The 21226-nt window shown below is 49.4% G+C and overlaps 1 protein-coding gene across 5 annotated transcripts in view; it reads left to right on the top strand.

Annotated features, from left to right (window-relative positions):
* The first annotated feature begins 39 nt into the window (after window positions 1–39).
* Window positions 40–21226, top strand: part of TTC3 (tetratricopeptide repeat domain 3) — a 150077-nt gene continuing 128890 nt past the window's right edge. For 3 of the 5 annotated variants that reach the window (XM_074996167.1, XM_074996140.1, XM_074996159.1), the window contains exons 1-5: window positions 40–221; window positions 7805–7893; window positions 11328–11373; window positions 19344–19488; window positions 20576–20663. In XM_074996167.1, coding sequence (XP_074852268.1) covers window positions 7816–7893; window positions 11328–11373; window positions 19344–19488; window positions 20576–20663 — 357 coding nt within the window. In that variant the 5' untranslated portion in view covers window positions 40–221; window positions 7805–7815. Of the gene's footprint in view, window positions 222–7804; window positions 7894–11327; window positions 11374–13807; window positions 13842–19343; window positions 19489–20575; window positions 20664–21226 lie in introns of those variants that run through there. The other 2 variants (XM_074996150.1, XM_074996175.1) reach the window with 2 other exon arrangements.

Raw genomic sequence — 21226 nt, 5'->3', positions numbered from 1 at the left:
TCAACAAGTCGTCGGAAGCGCCCCGCCCCCGCCTCTCCCTCTGGCGCAGGCTCCGCACGGCCTAGCGAACCTGTTCCCGAGGCCCCGTTCTGGGAGCTGTGACGTCAGGAAGCAGGCAGCCAACGCAAGGTCTGGCGCGCGGGTGGGGCTACTTGGCTGGAGACTTCGCTCGTTTCGCTGCATCGTGCCGCTCGCTGCTGTCGGGGCGCGGCCCCGGCCCGGTGAGTGCGGGGGCAGGGGCGTCGGTGCGCGCGCGCCGTGACCCGTCCCGCCACGTGCAGCCGTGACGGGGACTGGGGGGAATTCTGCTCAGTCCCCGCTCCCCTCGCACGCCCTAGAGCCCCGGAGGGGCCAGTTCAGATGCACCGACCCTGCGGTGGCCCCAGGTCTGCGGGTGGGGGGAGGCAGCAAGCGCGCCCGCCAGGACCCGCGCACTTGCTCCAGCTGCTCCTGCTGCTTCCTCAGCAGGCACGGCACACCTCCCACCTGAGTTAATTTTTCGTGGGCAAGGATCCGCTTCGTCCGATCTGCTTATGCTCCGTAATAACTGATAGTCTATAAGGCGCCACAGGACTTCTTATTGTTTTTGAAGATACAGACTAACTCAGCTACCTCTCTGATACCTAAGTTTATTTGCTGCTACTACTGGTCCCAGTAGGGAAAGATAACACACTCCTCCCCCTTTTTTGCCCCCCTTTCCCTCCTCCCTGTAACCCTAATTTCCTGTTGTCTGTGCATTTGAAGAAGTGGGTCTTACCCACGGAAGCTCATTACCTAATAAATAATATTGTTAGTCTTTAAGGTGCTACAGGACTTCTTGTTGTGTGTGATGCTACAGACTAACACGGCGACCCCTCTGAGTATATTAACTTAGGGGAAGTGAGTGAAGAGTCATGTGAGGGGAGGTGGCAGCTGGTCCAGCCTCAGCCGCCTGTGAGTGCCAGGGAGCAGTTACTGAGACAAAGGTGGTAAGAAACTACTCCCTGGTGCCTACGAGTAGCTAGCATTTCCTTATGAAAAAAATGCTACCTGATGTGGGAAATGCCTGTAAATAGCGTTTTGTCCCCTGCATGCTTCTGCTGTCCCAGCACTTATGCAATGGTGGCAGAGCTAGGGGTTATCTAGAGCAGGAGTCAGCATCCTTTCCAAGGCAGAGTGCTGAAATTTGACCTTTGGCCGTGATGGTATAGTCCAAGTGCTGGTGATACTTTTGAAAGTCACTAATCGCCCTATTCAGTCCTTTGTCTGTGTTTTAAAAAGAGAAAGGGAGAAGCCAGTCAGCCTCTCTCCATTTCTGGATTCCCACAACTGGGGCTTCCAGAGGGGTGGTGGGTGCTCTGGCTTCCCAGCCCCACTCTGTTTCTGGCCCCTGTGCTGCTGCCAGACTGGTGAGGGCTGTGCCTCCCAGCCCCATGGCAGCCTCACTGCCCCCGCAGGCCAGTGGGGGCTCTGGCTCCCCGTCCCACTCTGGAAGAAAAGCTCTGCTCATACTTACAACAACTTTGTTAATAAATAAAGATGCAGAGCTTTACCATTTAGGTGGTGGTTTGTAGCATTAGCTGGTCTTTTGTTAATTCACAGGTGGCATGGCTTTGAGTTAGCCCACCATGCTGTCAGCAGGCAGGTTGGGCTGGATTTTGTTAAGAACTAAATTTAGAAAAAAAACCCTAAACTCTGATAATTGTTTTTGTTGCTTGTCTATGAATGAATAATTTGTTTTTGAAGAACATGTCCTGAGTTATTGCATTTCATATTGGGCACAAGCTTTCAGGAAGGAGTCTATAGCTAAACCCAACTGTACAAGTAAACAAAGGATGTTGTAACCTGGTAATAGGTTTGTGAAGTCCCCAGTATCCGACCCGATTGCCACAAATGGCCTCTGGTCAGGAAGAGTTAGCAACCCTACCTAGTGATCCAGTCTAAGGTGGTGCTGTTATGGGAGAAGGTGAAGTAGCAGCTTGCCATTTGGACAAAGTGCTCATGGAAAGCTAGATCAGAGGGACAGTTTTCCCAGGGACCAGACCAAAATCATTTTTTCAATTTCTGTTCATCTACTTTGGGGTGGGGAAAGTTATTTGGTTAAGGGGCCACTGACCAATAGACAAATCAGTTGGGGGCCACCGAACTGAGAAGCCAAAAAAAAAAAAAACCACCCTACTTCACTGGTCCCTGGCTCTATGAATGCCAGGGCCATGCGGTCTGGGTGGGACAGAGGGTTCAGGAGCTGTCAGGGAATTAGGGGTTCTGGACAAGAGGGAGGGTACAGGAGTGGGCTGGGGGTGGGTGATCTGGGCTGGAGTGGGGTGCAGGCTGTGGTGGGGGAATCTGTGTGTTGATATGTATGAGGAGGTGGTAGGGGACGCAGGAGCAGGCTGGAGATGCAGGTCTAGGTGACAGGAAGGGTGCAGGAGCTTGTGGGGTGTGAAAGGGAGGGGTTGGTGGGGATGAGGGCTCTGGGAGGGAGTGGGCAGGAGCAGGATGCAGGTGGATGGTTTGGGCAGGAGGGAGGTTTAGGAGGTGAGTGTGGGATCTAAGCAGGAAGTGGAGGGGTGCAGGAAGAGGAGTGCGAGGTCTGGGAGAGAGGGGTCGGTGTGGGTGGGAGTGGGGGGCTGAATAAGAGGGGGTGCAGGAGCTGGGAAATGGAGTTTCACTTAGCTTTGCAGATGCACATGGCTCTGTGTCCCCTCCCACTTGCTCCCAGGCACCCTCACTCCATGCCCCCCCCGCCCCCAGGCTGGGGGAACAGCAGTAAGTGGCACTGGAGCCTGGAGAGTCCTAGCAGAGTCCACAGCTTTCATGATCTGGCCTGTGAGGCTTGGGACTCTGCACCCTCCACCCTGCTGTGGGTCAGCTACTATGGAGGGGAGCCCAGAGCCTCAGGGTCTAGATCCAGAGGAGCTGTGGTCTGGGAGTTCACCACCAGGATCTAAATACTTGTTTGTGAGTCAACAGTGTCAGTAGAATCATCTCCTGCTTCTTGTTTTATACTTCATTATATGCTCCTTGGGACCGGGATTGTCTTTGTCCTGTATTTGCACAGTGGTTAGTCCTGAACTGTGACTCATCAAATAATGGCTCTGGTTGTCAGGACTTCTAGGCAATCTTGGCTACGTCTACATGTGAACACTACATCGAAATAGCCCATTTTGATGTAGCGACATCGAAATAGGCTATTTCAATGAATAACGTCTACACGTCCTCCAGGGCTGGCAACGTTGGGCAGCACCACATCGAAGTAGGCGCTGCGAGGGAACATCTACACGCCAAAGTAGCACACATCGAAATAAGGGTGCCAGGAACAGCTGCAGACAGGGTCACAGGGTGGACTAGCACTTGGGGGGGCAACAGCGAGCCGCTCCCTTAAAGGGCCCCTCCCAGACATGCAGCCTGCACAGCACGCGGTCTGCAGAGCCATAGGCACGCACACCTCGAGTGACGCAGTCATGGACCCCCAGCAGCAGCAGCAGCAGCAGCAGCAGCAGCAGCAGTAGCAGCAGCCGCCAGAGGTCCACCCAGCCGCCCCTGCAGGAGCAGTGCTCGCCCTGCTCCATGCCATGCAGGAGGCAGCTGAGCACCTCCTTGCCACAGAGGAGGAGCTGCCCGCAGCGGAGGAGGACGCAACCCCCAACCCTGCAGCACCCCGGCCCCCCGCCCACGCCGCCGGCTGTGGAGCTACCCCATGAGCACCGACTGGTCGGAGCGGCTGGTGCTCGGAGAGTGGGACGACGACCGCTGGCTCCAGAACTTTCGGATGAGCCGGCAGACATTTCTGGAGCTATGCCGGTGGCTCACCCCCGCACTGAGGCAGCAGGACACCTTCATGCGACGTGCCCTCAGCATCGAGAAACGGGTCGGCATCGCTGTCTGGAAGCTGGCCACTCCAGACAGCTACCGATCCGTGGGGCAGCAGTTTGGCGTCGGCAAGGCCACCTTCGGGGCTGTCCTCATGGAGGTAAGAGGACCCACGGGGGGAGAGGGGGGAGGCAGCCCTGGCAAGGGAGGGGAGGGGGGCCCTGGCAGGGGAGGGCCACACACACCCTGCACACCCCTCATTGGTGCTCTCCCATGTGCTTCCCCTGCAGGTCGTCCGCGCCATCAACGCCCTGCTCCTCCACAGGCTCGTGAGGCTTGGGGACCCGGATGCTGCCATTGTGGGCTTTGCCACCCTGGGCTTCCCCAATTGCTTCGGGGCTCTGGATGGGGCTCACATCCCCATCCGCGCCCCGGAACACAGTGGAGGACGCTACTTAAACAGGAAGGGCTACCACTCAGTGGTCCTCCAGGCCTTGGTGGACAGCTGGTGCTGTTTCCTGGACATTTATGTGGGCTGGCCTGGCAGCACCCACGACGCCCGGGTATTCCGGAACTTGGTCCTGTGCCGCCGGCTGGAGGCAGGGACCTACATCCCCCAGTGGGAGATCCCTTTGGGAGACACCACCATGCCCCTCTGCGTCATCACAGATGCGGCATACCCCCTCCGGCCGTGGCTCATGCACCCGTACATGGGCCATCTGTCAGCCAGCCAGGAGCACTTCAATCAGCGCCTGAACCATGCGCGCCAGGTGGTGGAGCGCACATTTGGGCGCCTCAAAGTGTGCTGGAGGTGTCTCCTCACCCGCCTTGATGTGGGCCCCACCAACATCCCCCAGATTGTGGGCGCGTACAGCGCCCTCCACAACCTCGTGGAGAGCAAGGGGGAAGGCCTTCTTTCAGGGCTGGGCTGTGGAGGCCGGCAGGGCCTATGTGCAGCCACCCGCTGTCCCCAGTCGCCAGGTGGACTCCAAAGGGACCCGGGTCCGGGAGGGCCTGCGGGCCCAGTTCGACGAGGCCGCGGGGTGAACGCTGGCAGGCCCCCCACTGTCCCCCCCATTCTCCACAACACTCCCTGCCCCTACGCCCACACCACAGAGCACCCAAGAACCCCCCCCCCACTTTTTTTGTAAATAAAAGCAGACAGTTGTTCGTCAAATCAAATATCTGTAGAACTCTTATTATTATTATCAACAAGACTAACTATTTACAGGCAAAATCTAACTTATATATATATATATGTATTATAAATAAGGATAAGATGAAAGGGGAAGACAAGGAAGGGGAGAACTGTGTATATGGGGGGGGGCAAGGATCAGCATAGCAACGGGTCAAATATACAAACTATTTACAAAAGAACATAACACTGGGGGGAATATATACAAAGGGGGAGGGAGGGGGCCACGTCCTGGGCCCCACACCCCCTAATGTCCAGCACTGGGGGTGGGCGGCCGGGATCCCCGCCTCGGCCTCAGCCCTGGCCGGGGCTGGCTGGGGGCTGGGCGGACAGGTAGATACGGCCGGCGGGTGTCAGCTGGCCCCAGGTCCCCGTCGGCAGAAGGACCCTCGGTGGCGGGTGGCAGTGCGACGGCGGACGGCGCAGCGGGTGGAGCAGGCAGGGCGGGCGCAGCGGTGGCCGGCGCAGCATGCGGGGCCAGGTAGTCGGCGATACGATCGAAGGTCCGCATGAAGGCCCCCCATGCCTCCTGGTGCCAGGCCAGTGCCTGCTCCTGCAGCTCGAGGCGGCGTTCCTCCACCCGCAGCCGCTGCTCGGCGACCTCCAGCTGCCGACGGTGGAGGACCAGCAGCTGGGGGTCCGTCGCCGTTGGGTGGTGGTGCTGGGTCCGCTGTCTTCCCGGCCGTGGGGCTGGTTGGTCTTCCGCTGAGGGGCTGGCCTGGAGTGATGGCCCTGGGGGGCTGTCCGGGACCACTGACACCTCGCCGGTGCTCTCCGGTCCTTCCGATGGTGCAGCTGCAGAACACAGGAGTCGGGGAAGAAGAGTGGAGACAGCCATTAGTGTGGGCCCCGAGCCGTGGCCCTTGTCCCCCCACCCCTGTGTTGCAGGTTCCCCATCCGCGTCCCCGGGAGATGCTGCTGTGATGGGGTTCAGGGGTCCCCCTGCACTGCACCCCGTCTGCTGGCAGGAGTGACTCTCGCTCAGCAGGTACAACAGGAGGTTTATTAGGCAACAGATGCCCAGTTTCTCCCAGAAGCGACAGTACAGCAGTCAGAGACAGTCCTTCCAACCCGTCCTGGGGAGAAGACCCCGAGGGGTGCCCCTCTGGGGTGTAGCTTTCCTCCTCCTCAGGCTGGCTGTCTTCTAGCTCTCCCTTCCCCTAGCCTCTGACTGCCTCCCCCGATTCAAACCCAGCTCGGCTCCTCCCTCCTCTTTGTTCAGGGCAGAGGTGTAACCTGCCAGTTGTAGCTCCAGGGTCATCCTTAGCCACTGGGAGCTATTCTGCTTGTTTCTCATATGTAGCCTGAGTCTCGCATTTGCACTCCCCCCCACTCCATCACATGCTGCTGCTGCTGCTGGGTGTCCCACCCCCTCCCCCCGGGGGACCCTAGAGCTTCCGCTCCCCCCAGCCCCAGGGATGGGGCATGGCACTGTCGTGCTGGGGGGCAGGGGCTGATGCACTCTTCCGAGGGACATGCCACTGCTGTCCTTGGGACCATGGTCATCTGGGCATGTGGACGGCCCTGGTCATATCTATTACCCCTGCCCCTCAACCCCGGGGGTGTGCAGTGGGGGGGGGTACATACCTGATGGTCCACTCCCACGGTTGGGGGACACCCGGTGGGAGGATGCCCGGCTGGAGCTCCTGGATGGCAGGACGATCTTCAGGCTGGCGTTGCTGGAGGAGGACTCCCCCTCCTCTTCCTCCTCCTTCTCCGGTGCCCCAGGTGTGGGCTCCTGGGGGGGCCCCTGAGGTGCGGGGCTTGCCTCTGGGGCGGACTCTGCCTCCGGGGCCTGCTGGGGCTCCTCGGTCAAGGTATCAAGAGTGGCCGGAGGGGAGGAGGTGTGCCGGGGGCCCAGGATGTCCCTGAGCTCCCTGTAAAAGGGGCAAGTGACGGGGGCGGCCCCAGATCGTCTGACCGCATCCTGGGCCCGGGCGTAACCCTGCCGCAGCTCCTTCACTTTGTTCCGGACATGATCCGGAGTGCGGACAGGGTGACCCCGGGCGGCCAGGCCCTCGGCCAGCCGAGCGAACGCATCCGCGTTCCGCCTCTTGCTCCCCATTACCTGGAGCACCTCCTCCTCGCTCCAGAGCCCCAGCAGGTCCCGCAGCTCGGCCTCTGTCCAGGAGGGGCCCCGCTGCCGCTTCCCCGCCTGGCTGCTGGGCTGGGAGCCCTGGCTCCCCTTGCGGGGGGTGCCCTGGGGGCGCTTGGGGGGCTGGTGGGCGGCCATTGCAGCGGTGGGGTGTGTGTGTGGCTGCTCAGAGACATGCAGGCTGGCCGCGTGTCTGGGCTGCCGCCTGCATGTTCTCTCAGTTTCCTGCACAGGAAGGCAGGGGGCGGGGAGCTTTAAGGGGCCACTGCACGCGGCCACCATCGAGCTCAGGGGCTGGAGAGAGCGTCTGTCAACCCCTCAGCTGATGGCCGCCATGGAGGACCCTGCTATTTCGATGTTGCAGGATGCGCAACGACTACACGTTCCCTACTTCGACGTTGAACGTCGAAGTAGGGTGCTATTCCCATCCCCTCACGGGGTTAGCAACTTCGACGTCTCGCCGCCTAACGTTGATGTTAACTTCGAAATAGCGCCCAACACGTGTAGCCGTGACGGGCGCTATTTCGAAGTTGGCGCCGCTACTTCGAAGTAGGCGGCACGTGTAGATGTGTCTCTTGAGTGGAAAACTAAGATTCCCAGATGAATGGTCATTTCCCCCTTCTCATTAGGTTGTAATTTAACTTTGAAGATTTTCTGAGCTCTGTCAGGAGTATACACGTTGAGTTTTTTACTAAATGCATTTGTGGATGATTTTCCTCCAGGGGCATCCACTATGGAAGTAACTACATTGGAATCAGACTTCAGTGGCATTGCTTATTATGGTGGTTGTATTAAACCATGCTGTGGATTGGTAAGTAAATATTAATATGTAAAGGACTAGCAAAATATCTAATGGAGAGTCTTATTCAAGTGGTCCGTATACTGATTTTGTACTGGTATAGCTGTCCAAAGTGGAAGTTGCTTGTTTTTTTTTCACTTAAATCCTTAGACTAGTATACTTCTTAATGAAAACAGTTACACTGATAAAAAGACTGATGCGATTGTCCTCTTGGGAATGAGTTGTATGGATGATCACAGCATGGCTGCCCCTCAGAAGGAGTCAGGCACTCAGCTTATCTCTGAGAGGCTGCACTAGGGTGGATGAGGCGACTCGGGTTCATCTGGCTCACTGGTGAGTTGGGAAGCCTTTAATTAGGCAGTGAAACACCTGGCCATGACAAAGAAGGCAGTTTGTAGAGGGACTGGGAATCCCTCAAAGGGGACCTATGAAGAATGCTGCTCAGCTGGAGAGTTCTTGGAAGCAATGGCATATGAATGCTTACTGTTAGAAAACTTGGCTCCCATGAAATACTTGAGCAGGCAGAAGCCCTGGAAAAGAGAAATTATATGTTGTTATGGGGAAGGGTCTTCACAGTTCTGTCTCGACCTAAGAGGAAAAGCCCTCTCCAGTTAGTGAGAAGAAGCCTTCGACTCTGAAAAGGATTCCATGTTATGGATGCCTCACTGGTAAGGACCCTAGGGCATAACTGGGTTGACTGACAAAGGCTGACTCAGCTCCTGCTTACTAGAGTCACTGAAGTTGAGGCTTATGCATGTGGTATTCCACCTTTGGTGATGAATAAACTAGGCCTCTGAAGGGTGATCAATACACACATCTCGTTAGACTTCATAAAACCTTCACTCAGTGAAACTGAGGTAGAGACCTAATGGCTAACCCATGCCTATAGAGACTCAACACCCCAACATTCTCCAGCATGGAGTAAACAACAGCTGGTGGATCTTTGTCTGTGTGGGGAGAAGTCTCTGAGGGCAGAGCTCCAATCCACCACAAGAAATGCTGTCATCTGTGCCGCGATTGTGCAAGGCCTGGGGGAGAAGGGTTATACCAGGAACATGCAGCAGTGCCTCATGAAAGAAGAAGTGTCAGCAAGTGTACCAGAAGACAGAGATGAACAGTTGTTTTGGTTCTGCCTGCAGGCATACTTCTCTTATGAGTTACCTGCAGTTCTTGGCAAAGTCCCCACCACTACCTCAAAATGCAGAATGGATAACTTCCAGCACCCCATGCCAACTTGGCAAGGAGTACTGCACAAAGGGATCTAAGGATCATCGTGGACCACAAACTAAATATGAATCAACAGTGTGAAACTGTTGCAAGAAAACCAAACATCATTCTGGGATGTATTAACAGGAGTGTCATAAGCCAGAAACAAAAATTAATTCTTCTGCTCTACTCTGCACTGATTAGGCTTCATCTGGAATATTGTGTCCATTTCTGGTCACCGCATTTCAGGAAAGATCTGAACAAATTGGAGAAGGTCCAGAGAAGAGCATGATGATTAAAGGAGTAGAAAACATGACCTGTGAGGGAAGATGAAAAGAATTTGATTTCTTTAGTCTGGAAAAAAGATTGAGGGGACATAACAGCATTCAAGTACCTAAAAGGTTGTTACAAGGAGGAAGGAGAAAAATTATTCCCCTTAAGCTCTGCTTCTTGTTCTATAATCAGTGAGCTTCAATTGCAGCAAGGGAAGTTAAAGTTGGACATTCAGAAAAGCTTCCTCGCTGTCAGGGTGGTTAAGCGCTAGAGTAAATTGCCTAGGGAGGCTGTGGTATCTCGATCATTGGAGATATTTAAGAGCAGCTTAGACAAGCACCATCGGGGATTATCTAGATAGTGCTTGGTCCTGTGATGAGTACAGGGGACTGGATTTGCTGACCTCTCAAGGTCTCTTCCAGTTCTATGTTGCTTGGTGGGGAACAGGAGGAGAATGGCAGGATGGTCATGGATCTGTTATCCCAGTCAGCCAAGAACACTTTGTAATCCTGGAGCCCATTCATTCATAGGATGAAATGGCTGCCAGGCATAATGCCAGGGAAGGCACACCTAACGAGCGCACAGTTTCAGTCAAACTATAAGAGTTATATGTTAATGGATATCTGCTTCTTGGTGACCATTCCAACTACACTGAGAATGCTTGTGGAAAAAGACTGCACAGAGATTGCATAGGAATCTTCCATGGATGTCTCTAGAAAACCTGCATGAATGTACTCTGAAATCCTTTGCAGAAAGTTTTAGGGAAGGGCTGTCTTATTTCTTCCACAATGATAGCATTAGTGTAGTCTTATGCAATGTCAGTATTAATTCTGGTGGCATTACAGAACATACCATAAAGATCAGGTCTGTACCCAGATGCAAGTGGCACCTGCTTCTTTTCTACTTCATTTACCTTCAGGACACTGGTATCACAAAGAGTCACCTAGAGAAAAATGTGGAATGTTCAGTGTATGCTCTTGAACTGCAAACAGTAGAACAAGTAATATCCCCCTTGCTCATCTGCCTTTGGTGAAATCTGGATCACACAACCATTCTTTTCTTAATGCGTCTTGGCTATGATTGGAAAGGATCATCGTGCACTGCAAGCAACACTGAAAAGGGAGGGTGGCTTCCTGTGTCCTCTCCCCGACCCTTTCCTTTCCCCCCAGTGCTGTCTTAGGTTATGAGGTATTTTAAACAATTGGGGAGGCTTTACACTCAGGTCAGTCATTCAGCATAGCACTTGTTGCTAGGGGAAAGGCGCGTTGCTCAAGGGTCTGACTGTGCTCTCAATGATGCAGCAAAAGTAGCAGAACAAAACTGGTCTCCCATGCCTTGTAGCCATGTTCACCATGCTGGAAGAGCAAACCAACTCTCGGCATAGCTAGGGATTCTGAGTACATTGCGGCTTGTGGTGAAGCGGGTTTAGTGGTGATTTTTTAAATAGCCTTACGCAGGAGGAACGTGTGTCCCGTCAGCGTTTCCCTTATGCTTTGTATGTCTTGCACTGGAAAACTTGTCCTTCAGGGCATTCTATACACTGGGACAGAGACTTTTCTAGATTAGACAGTGGAGAAGGAAGACCTTAGTTGGGACAACATGTTCACCAAATTAATGCACGCTTCTGGGGTTGTTGAGATGGTTCTCAGAGCATGGAAGATTTCACTCTGAGAAACAGGACAGGGGGGACAGGATTACAAGGCAGCTGCAAACAAGCTTTCCTTGTTTCTCCCTTAATCTTGGGCAAAAGAGAACATTATGATCTTATTTTTCTTTACTGTTTGCACGTTTTTGTGCGTAACACAATGGATTGGGGTGGGGAGTGGGGGAAGGCTATTTATCTGCACGTGGTGGTTGATGGGGAATGGAGTTTACACTGTAGTTTAGAGGCATTATGATGCCTGTGATTTATACAATGTGATTGTTATTTCTTGCTATGCAGAAAATAATTGGTTCTTTATTCTTAGGTTCGTGAGAAATTTAGAAAGCATTCTTCAAATAAACGTAAAACAGGTATGTAAACTGTCACTGAAGTTTGCATATGTTGTTCTTTGTATTTCTCCTTGTCATCTTTAGTTAGTCCAAGCAGAACCATGTATTAGAAAGAATGATATGGATACTTTATCAGGATTACATGCTTGCAACCTCTTATTATGATATAAGAATCAAAACTTAAATTAAGCATTAATTTTCCATGTCCTGTTTAACTGTGCTTTCTTTATGAGGTACCTATGAATTGGTTCAGCTACATGGTCCTGGGCTCCAATATTGGAGTCTAAATTTTTTTTATACTGTGAAGCGTCCCATTGAAATCATTTTGGTCAGGATCTAGGATCTTGGTTTGTTTGAACTTAGGCAATTTTCTGTAATTAAATATGCATTTATGCAGAAGAATTGTTTTGTAGTTAAGGCACTGAACTGGGAATTGGGGGATAATTAGCTGAATTCCTGAAATCGTCAGACTTATTGTGCGACCATGTGAATGTTGTCAGTTTATGGCTGCGTGTGTATTGGCTCAGGCCAGATAGCTTGTACAGTAGACTTTAGTTGAACACCAGTAAGATTGTAGAGTTGGTTCAGAGGTGAAGGTGTTCAGACAGGTTCCTTATCTTAGCTTCCTGGATCAACATCTACAGTTACACTACTACAGGGATGACTGTTACAATGGACCTGGCTCAGTGAGTAGTGGCGTTCTGCTGTCCTAAGGTTGGACATAAATGTCAACCTCTGTGACCCTTCTTTTTTTATAGGGATACAAATATGTTATATATTGCCCCTCTGGAATGGTTAGTTAACACTCTTTACCTTGTGCGTGTTGCTTTGATCACAACATCATTGACCATCACCCTGTCCATCCTGACCTCATCTTTAGGAGGAGTCAGTGTGTCCCTATATCATTCTCGGTGAATATGTTTATATCGTAACTTTGTATTGGGGTGTTCTGTTACTACCCTTTTGGAATGTGTTCATGCACATATCCTATGCCTAGCATTTCTTAGGAGTATGCATTTTTTGTAACGCCAGCCATGCTCATGTATCAGACAGAGAACTTGCAAGCAAACCTCTCTTTTTTAACTTTTCTGCTCTTAGCTGGACTCTTACTAACTTTGTTTTTTATCAGGAGAGCTTGATTTTAATTCAGGCCTTAAGCTTTTTTCAAGGTCTAGTGCTTCAGGCTCTCTCTACTACATATGTCACTTAATCTCTTTAGATTCTTCTATACAGAGAAGTTTACCAGTATTATGTCAGTATACTAACTTCCCATGTAAGCATTTCTTTTTGCGGAAAAAACGGTGATTTTTTTTTTTTTAGTTTAAAAATGGGCACTCTTATTCCAGGTGTTCAAATGATACTGCTGGTAAAGTTCAAAACAAAAAAGCAGTCCAGTAGCACTTTAAAGACTAACAAAATCATTTGTTAGGTGGTGAGCTTTTGTGAAATAGACCCACTTCTTCAGACCATAGCTGTACCAGAACAGACTCAGTATTTAAAGCACATTATAGAGTCTGTTCTGGTACGGCTACGGTCTGAAGAAGTGAGTCTGTCCCATGAAAGCTCACCACCTAATACATGATTTTGTTAGTCTTTAAAGTGCTACTGGACTGCTTTTTTGTTTTGATAGTATGTAGCCTAACATGGCTATCTCTCTGCGGTTGATAAAGTTCTCCGTGTACCTGAGGCTGTGGTGCCTCAGTTCCCTTCTTGTAAAATAGGGATAATTTTCTCTCATTTGTTGTATATGTAGATTTTGAGCTGTTTGGGTCATGGACTATTGCTTATTATACTTACTGTACCTGTACAGAGGCTAGCAGTGGTAATGCTAGGGAGGGACAAAAGGGGACACTAGGTATGTGACCTCCATGCCCAGTCTGGGTGAGGCTCCTGTCTCTTTCCACTCTGTTCTACCCCCACTAGACCCCAGGTCTCAACTTTTTCCATCCCCACTCCACTCCTTCCCCAGTGCCCTTCCCTGGGGGATTGTGGTGCAGGGGACTAGCAGAGGACTGGCACTGGTAGCAGGCATTGTCCTGCTGCGCCCCTGCATTCACCAGCAGCAGATTAGGGGAAGTGGAGCGATCAGGCTACAGCCCTCTCTGGTCCCCTGGCTCTCAGTTGTGTCCCTCCGCTTCCAGGCACTCCTGGAGAGCGCAGGGGGCAGGCAGGTCCACCCCTGTTGCTCAAGCCCCCCTCCCCTCAGTGTTGCGCCTGGGGCCTGGGTCATTCTGCTTCCTGCTGCTGTTGAGTGTGGGAGCATATCTGATCCCAGAGCGATATTCTTATTTAGAAATAGCAGTCATGGTTAAAGGTACGTCCACAATACGAGATAAATTTTATATTTAGTAAATTTGATTTTTTTAACCTTGTTCTTATGAGTTTGAATCTGTGTCTGCAGACCTTCTTGAAATTCGACCCACCTTTTTTCCGTGTTGTTTCTGCATCCCCATTGCCCTGTGCAAGTTTGACAGCATGAACAGTGCATTGTGAGTACCTATCCCACAGTGCCTTAGCCTCCCGGTTGCTTATGGTTGTTTCATGTTAGAATCCCAGAATGCAAAGCACTGATGCAGAATTCAGAGCACCCAGTCATGGAATTCAGCCCTCCCACAAACCCACCAGGGTTCCCTGTGTTGTGTGTCCTCTGTGGATGTTGGCATGGTGGTGGGGAGCTGTACTATCAGCCCTGTCCATCCCAGTCCGGTTCCATCAGCTGCACATCTGGATCTTTATGTGTGCAGGCCTGGATGCTGCAGAATTCAAATTCTAATTCAATCAAAATTCATAGTCTTCCTGTGACCTTCTTTCTGTGCACCTGGATAGAGAGCAGTGGAGAAGGAAGCGGCCGTACGTGGAGGGTCACCATATAGCTTTGTGGGGACATACAGGACACTTATGCAGACTAACAAGTGCAAATTAAAGACATGGCGCTTCCATACTAGCCTTACTCAAAATTTGATATTTGAAATCGACGCTATGCCCATCTGGTAATATTGACGTTTTGTTATTGGTATTGGGGCTCACTAATTCGAGCTAATGGTATTTCCAGTGAAGACAGTGACGTTTTAATATTGAGCTAACTCCTTTAAATTCTATTTTATCTCGTAGCGTAGATGCAGCCTAAATGTCGTCACAAATGTGAACACACAAAATTAGTCTCATAAAAATGAATTAATTGCTCTAGACTGTCCAGCCAAACTACTAGCTCTTGCTTCTTGGAAGTTTTGCTGCTGGCTCTACTGCTGCTGTCCCTGGCAGATGCCAGTTAATAGACCTTGCTGGTTATCAGGGTGCCAGATAACATGGCTGTTATTGTACCAGTGATTTCAATGGGGATTACTTAAAAACTAAACAGCCTTTTTGAGGCTGACGTATGCTTTTCTGGTCATGTAAAAAAATAGTTTTGGAATCAGAGAGTCATAGAACACTGGAACTGGAAAGGGACCTCGAGAGGTCATCAAGTACAGTTCCCTGCTCTCACAGCAGTACTAAGCACCATCTTAGATATTTATTTCATCCGTTTTTAAACATTTCCAATGATAGAGATTCTACAACCATCCTAGTATCAGAGGGGTAGCCGTGTTAGTCTGGATCTGTAGCAGCAACGAAGGGTCCTGTGGCACCTTATAGACTAACAGAAAAGTTTAGAGCATGAGCTTTCGTGAGTTAACTCACTTCTTCAGATGCTGGTCCTGGAAATCTGCAAGGCCAGGTATAAATAGGCCAGAGCAAGGCTGGGGATAACATGGTTAGCTCAGTCAGGAAGGCTGAGTTGTATGGTCATCAGTAGATCTGGAGGTGTGAACTCCAAGAGAGGGGAAGCTGCTTTTGTATTTAGCCAGCCATTCACAGTCTTTGTTTAATCCTGAGCTGAGGGTATTGAATTTGCAGATGAATTGTAGCTCAGCAATTTCTCTTTGGAGTCTGTTCTTGAAATTTCTTTGCTGCAGGATAGCTACTTTTAAATCTGCTACTGTGTGTCCTGGGAGACTGAAGTGCTCTCCTATGGGTTTTTGTATATTGCCATTTCTGATGTCTGATTTGTGTGCATTTATTCTTTTACGTAGAGACTGTCCAGTTTGTCCGATGTATATGGCAGAGGGGCATTGCTGGCACATGATGGCATAAATTACATTGGTAGATGTGCAGCTGAATGAGCCCACGATGGTGTGGCTGATCCGGTTAGGTCTTGTAATGATGTTGCTGGTGTGTATATGTGGGCAGAGCTGGCAACGAGGTTTGTTGCATGGATGGGTCCCTGAGATAGAGTGACTGTGGTGCGGTGTATAGTTGCTTGTTAGGATTTGTTTTAGGTTGGCAGGTTGTCTGTGAGCAATGATAGGTCTGCCTCCCAAGGCCTGTGAAAGTGTGGGATCATTGTCCAGGATGGGTTGTAGATCCCTGATGATGCGCTGTAGAGGTTTTAGCTGAGGACTGTAGGTGATGGCTAGTGGTGTTCTGTTGGTTTCTCTCTTGGGCTTGTCCTGTAGTAGGAGACTTCGTGGCACACGTCTGGCTCTGTTGATTTGTTTTCTCACTTCTTCAGGTGGGTATTGCAGTCTCAAGAATGCTTGGTGCAGATCCCGTAGGTGTTTGTCTCTGTCAGAGGGGTTGGAACAAATGCGGTTATATCTAAGTGCCTGGCTGTAAACGGTGGATCGTGTGGTGTGTCTGGGATGGAAGCTGGAGGCATGAAGGTAGGCGAAGCGGTCAGTGGGTTTACGGTACAGGGTGGTACTGATGTGTCCATTGTGTATAAGCACGGTGATGTCAAGGAAGTGGATCTCCTGTGTAGATTGGTCCAGGCTGAGGTTGATGTTGGGGTGGAAGTTGTTGAAGTCCCGGTGGAATTCCTCCAGAGTCTCCTTCCCATGGGTCCAGATGATGATGATGTCGTCAATGTAGCATAAATAGAGCCGGGGTGTTAGTGGACGAGAGTTGAGGAAGCGCTGTTCTAGGTCAGCCATGAAAATGTTGGCATATTGAGGGGCCATGCGGGTACCCATAGTTGTGCCGCTGATTTGAAGGTATATATTGTCACCGAATCTGAAATAGTTGTGTGTGAGTATAAAGTTGCAGAGCTCAGCCGCCAGATGTGCTGTAGCATCATCAGGGATACTGTTCCGGACAGCATTTATTCCATCTTTGTGTGGGATGTTGGTATACAGAGCCTCTACATCCATGGTTGCTAGGATAGTGTTTTCTGGTAGGTCACCAACGTATTGCAGTCTTCTCAGGAAGTCAGTGGTGTCGCGGAGGTAGCTGGGGGTGTTGGTGACATAGGGTCTGAGGAGAGAGTCCACATAACCAGACAGTCCTTCAGTGAGAGTGCCAATACCGGAGATGATGGGGCGTCCAGGATTTCCAGGCTTGTGGTTCTTGGGTAGTAAGTAGAATAACCCTGGACGGGGCTCTGGCGGTGTGTGGTGTAGATCTGTTCTTGTGCTTGTGTAGGGAGTGTCCTGAGTAGACGGTGTAGTTTTTTAGTGTATTCCTCAGTGGGGTCTGAGGAAAGTAGCCTGTAAAGTCTGGTATTGCGGAGTTGTCTGGAAGCCTCCTTCTGGTAGTCAGACCTGTCCATGATGACGGTAGCTCCTCCTTTATCTGCCTCTTTGATTATAATGTCAGGGTTGCTTCTGAGGCTGTGGATGGCATTGCGTTCCGCACGACTGAGGTTGTGAGGCAAACGATGTTGTTTCTCCACAATTTCTGTCTGTGCGCGTTGGCGGAAGCATTGTATGTATAGGTCCAGACTGTTATTTCTGCCCTCGGGAGGAGTCCACGTGGAGTTATTCTTCTTGTGCTGCTGGGAGGTTGTCTGTGTAATGGTGTGTTGGTCAGTGTTGTGTTGAAAGTATTCAAGTCTGAGACGGCGAAAGTAGGCTTCCAGATCACCGCAGAACTGTATCATGTTTGTGCGTGTGGTGGGGCAAAAAGAGAGTCCCCGAGAAAGGGCAGACTCTTCTGCTGAGCTGTGTGTGTAGCTGGACAGATTGATGATATTGCTGGCTGAGTTAGTGGTACCATTGCTGTGGCTCTGTGTGGCAGGCAGGAGTTTAGAAAGTTTGCAGTCCTTTTTCTTCTGTATAGTAGTGAAGTGTCTAGTGTAAATCTTTTGTCTTATTTTAGTAAAGTTCAGCGTCGTGGAAGTTTGTGTTGAAGGTTGGTTATTGATGAAAGACTCCAGATTGGAGAGCTCTTTTTTGATGTTCTCCTGTTTGTTGTATAGGACGCTGATCAGGTGGTTCCTCAGTTTCTTTGAGAGTGTGTGGCATAATCTCTCACTGTAGTCTGTGCAGTATGTAGATTGCAAGGGATTTTTCACCTTCAGTCCATTCGGTATGATGTCCATTCGTTTGCATTTGGAGAGAAAGATTATGTTTGTCTGAATTTGTGCAAGCTTCCTCGTGAGACTGATAGATTTCCATTCCATACGGCTAAATGCAGTGCCTTGCATGTTGTCAAGTATCAGAGGGGTAGCCGTGTTAGTCTGGATCTGTAGCAGTCTCTACGTAAAAGAATAAATGCACACAAATCAGACATCAGAAATGGCAATATACAAAAACCCATAGGAGAGCACTTCAGTCTCCCAGGACACACAGTAGCAGATTTAAAAGTAGCTATCCTGCAGCAAAGAAATTTCAAGAACAGACTCCAAAGAGAAATTGCTGAGCTACAATTCATCTGCAAATTCAATACCCTCAGCTCAGGATTAAACAAAGACTGTGAATGGCTGGCTAAATACAAAAGCAGCTTCCCCTCTCTTGGAGTTCACACCTCCAGATCTACTGATGACCATACAACTCAGCCTTCCTGACTGAGCTAACCTTGTTATCCCCAGCCTTGCTCTGGCCTATTTATACCTGGCCTTGCAGATTTCCAGGACCAGCATCTGAAGAAGTGAGTTAACTCACGAAAGCTCATGCTCTAAACTTTTCTGTTAGTCTATAAGGTGCCACAGGACCCTTCGTTGCTGCTACAACCATCCTAGGCAATTTATTCCGGTATTTAACCACACTGACAGAAAGTTTTTTTCTGGTGTCTAAGCTAAACCTTCCTTTCTGCAGTTTAAGCCCATTGCTTGTTTTCCTGTTTTCAGAGGTTAAGGAGATAATTTTTGGTGGCTTGGAGCCCTTGGAGACTAATAGAACCACCTGAATTTGGGAAGTCTTCAGGTGGCTTGGTACAGTAATGTAATTCTTGTCCTGGGTCAATTCTTGTCCTTTGTGCCGTGGTTTCTGAGTGTCCCTTTCCTGGAGTTGTTTCTCACAGACCACCTGGACAGTCAATTGACCTATTACAGGACTGATTTCAGTACAAAGAGCTTTTGAAATCTTATTGTCGTTATGCATCAGGCAGGAAAAAAAATCTGCTCTGATTTTGGTCTTTGTGGTATTCTGACCAGTTGAACTGATCGGCGTGATTAGTGACCTGTTGCTTTAATGCACTTTGCAATGTACAATCTTGGAACAGTCAAGCGTTTTTCACTACTAGGAGTTTCCAAGTTATTTTTTTATCAGCATTGCTTAGTTCCAAACTGAGCTATGTACCTTTTGGTGGTGAAGTTGGTTCTGGTTGAAAGAGGGAGAAACAAATCCTTGAGGTTCATTCTATAATGTTTGCTTAAATAATGAGAGATATACAGACTAGAAGACGGTGAGTCAGATGCACGTTCTTCCTGACCAGTGAAGGCCAACAGGAAGTTATTTGCTTGAGAAAGGGTAACGTGTCGTTTCTTAAAACAGACAAACCTCTTCTCCTCCCACACCCAAAAGAACATCCCTGCATTCTGTTTGCAAGTATAGCCTTTTCTGGAACCTCCTGTTTATTTTTGACAAAAGAACTCAAATATATATGGAGTGTTGAGGTCTCCTTGGTTCCCGATCATAGGACATAGTATAAAATAGAAATTAGTCTAGTGGTTTTCTAATTAAGCATCCAACTTTGATTATTCATAATGAAGTTCTTTGGCTTTTTCTTTTATTAAGCAGTTAATCCCTGTGAAGTGTGGTGCAGTAAGCCAGTTCATGTACTGCAAGACTATTGTGATGTGATTAAAATATACATCATTTGGCCATTTCTGTTTAAACTGGAGACTAAGACTGTGGAAGCTGATAACCGCACAGATTTCAGGTAAGCACACATGTATTTGTATTGGTGACTGTCATCCTTTACATTTTTGGCTTTATTTTAGTATAGAAGATTTCTGAGTGCACTGTTCCCTTTGGGGAACAAACGGCAGATCATTAACAAGGAATGGTCCTGTTTTGCCCTGCATGAGAGATACTGCTGCTGCAGAGGATGGGTGGCTGGGATGGACTGTTGTTTTACTTTACAAATAACAGACAGTCCTATGGCAGTGAAGAGACTAACACATTTATTAAGCCTGGAGCTTTTATGGGTAAAATCTGCTTTTTCGGATGACATTCCTCAGTAGAGGCAACTCACAGAGCTGCTCAGGATGCCGCTTCCGCAGCTGAGGTGGCTGTGGAAGAAGTTGCAGGGAATCACAGAATCCTGGGTAAACAGAGCAGGCTGTTACAGGAGAGACTGCTGTGCTAAGCAGAGCCTTTGTCCATATGTGTCTGTGTGCGTGCTTGCCTGTGTGCGTGTGCGCACGTGTCCCCGCTCTCAGGATAAGTTGGTCAGCCTACTTTCTTCCCTGACCAAGACATACCACTTTTCTTTCCATCCCCCCAACCCTTTAGATGAAAAAGTGGAGGATGAAACGATGGGATTGAGAAACCTGCATCATGTGACGCTGTACCTACCCCATGAGGCTCTGCAAATTCTTCCCAAAGGACTCTGGAGCTGGTTGCACAGTGGGATAGCTACCCACAGTGCCTTGCTCTCTGTGTTGATGCAAGAGTTTTTAATCTGGAGGCATTTGGTCAACACAAGGAACTCGTGGCTGTGGAACATTGGCTTTATTTAAAACAGAATAACTTTTGCTTACAAAGCTTTTTAGCATAGACAAAGCCTTAAGTTCTGACTCTTAGGGATTAAACCCTAAAATGGATGCGTATATTTAAACAACCAGATCATTGCCCTGGTTTTTGAAAGCGCCAAGTACCCTGCAGCTCCCACTGATTTTCCATTTGTAAGAGAATGTTCTAGGTTTCTAAGCATTGAATTATTTCAATCTAACTTTACTATTAATTGCTAAGGCTATATAAGAGGACAAAAATTACCTTTCTAAAAATAAACATTTTCATTTAAGAAATTCCTGCCCTTCTGAGCGAAGTTTGAAGAGGCTCTGGGATATTGAGGTACTGGAAGACATGGTTGATTTGTCTAAGAAAGTTGTGGTAAGTGGTGGTGTCATGTATGTTTTCAGACCTGTTAGACTCCTTAATTAGCACCTTGCCATGATATAAATCTTTATTTATGTGTTAAACTGGCACTAGATAGGTGGTTTTTATGCTAGGGTGACTAGATGTATTGACAGCCTGTTGCGTTGCTCTGTGGGTGACGGCTCTTGTAAGGGAAATAATGGGATTCAGCAATGTCTGCAGCAAACCAGGCTCTAGGGCAGTGGTGGGCAACCTGCAGCCCATTGGCAACATGTGGCCTAATGGGGTCCTGTGTGTGGCTCCAGGACATTTTATTTGCCATTATCCACACAGAGTGCTGCCAGATTTTGCTGGTTCCTTTCCACATATCTATTTTATTTTTTTTCTTATTGGGAATACTGAAGTGACATACGTGTAAAGTAAGGGCAGATGAAGTGAGATGAGGGCTGATTGCGTACAGCATTGACTGTAGGAGCCGTGTGCTCTCTCTCTGCATCACATTAGAGTACTTCTGTGGTTCATTTGGCACACCCTACGAATTTTAGGTACACAAGTACAGTTAGCTAGTCTAACTTATC

This window comes from Carettochelys insculpta, chromosome 1 (genome assembly GCF_033958435.1).
Source record: "Carettochelys insculpta isolate YL-2023 chromosome 1, ASM3395843v1, whole genome shotgun sequence".
NCBI classification, from domain to species: Eukaryota; Metazoa; Chordata; order Testudines; family Carettochelyidae; genus Carettochelys; species Carettochelys insculpta.
This window is presented reverse-complemented; position numbering and strand designations above follow the sequence as displayed.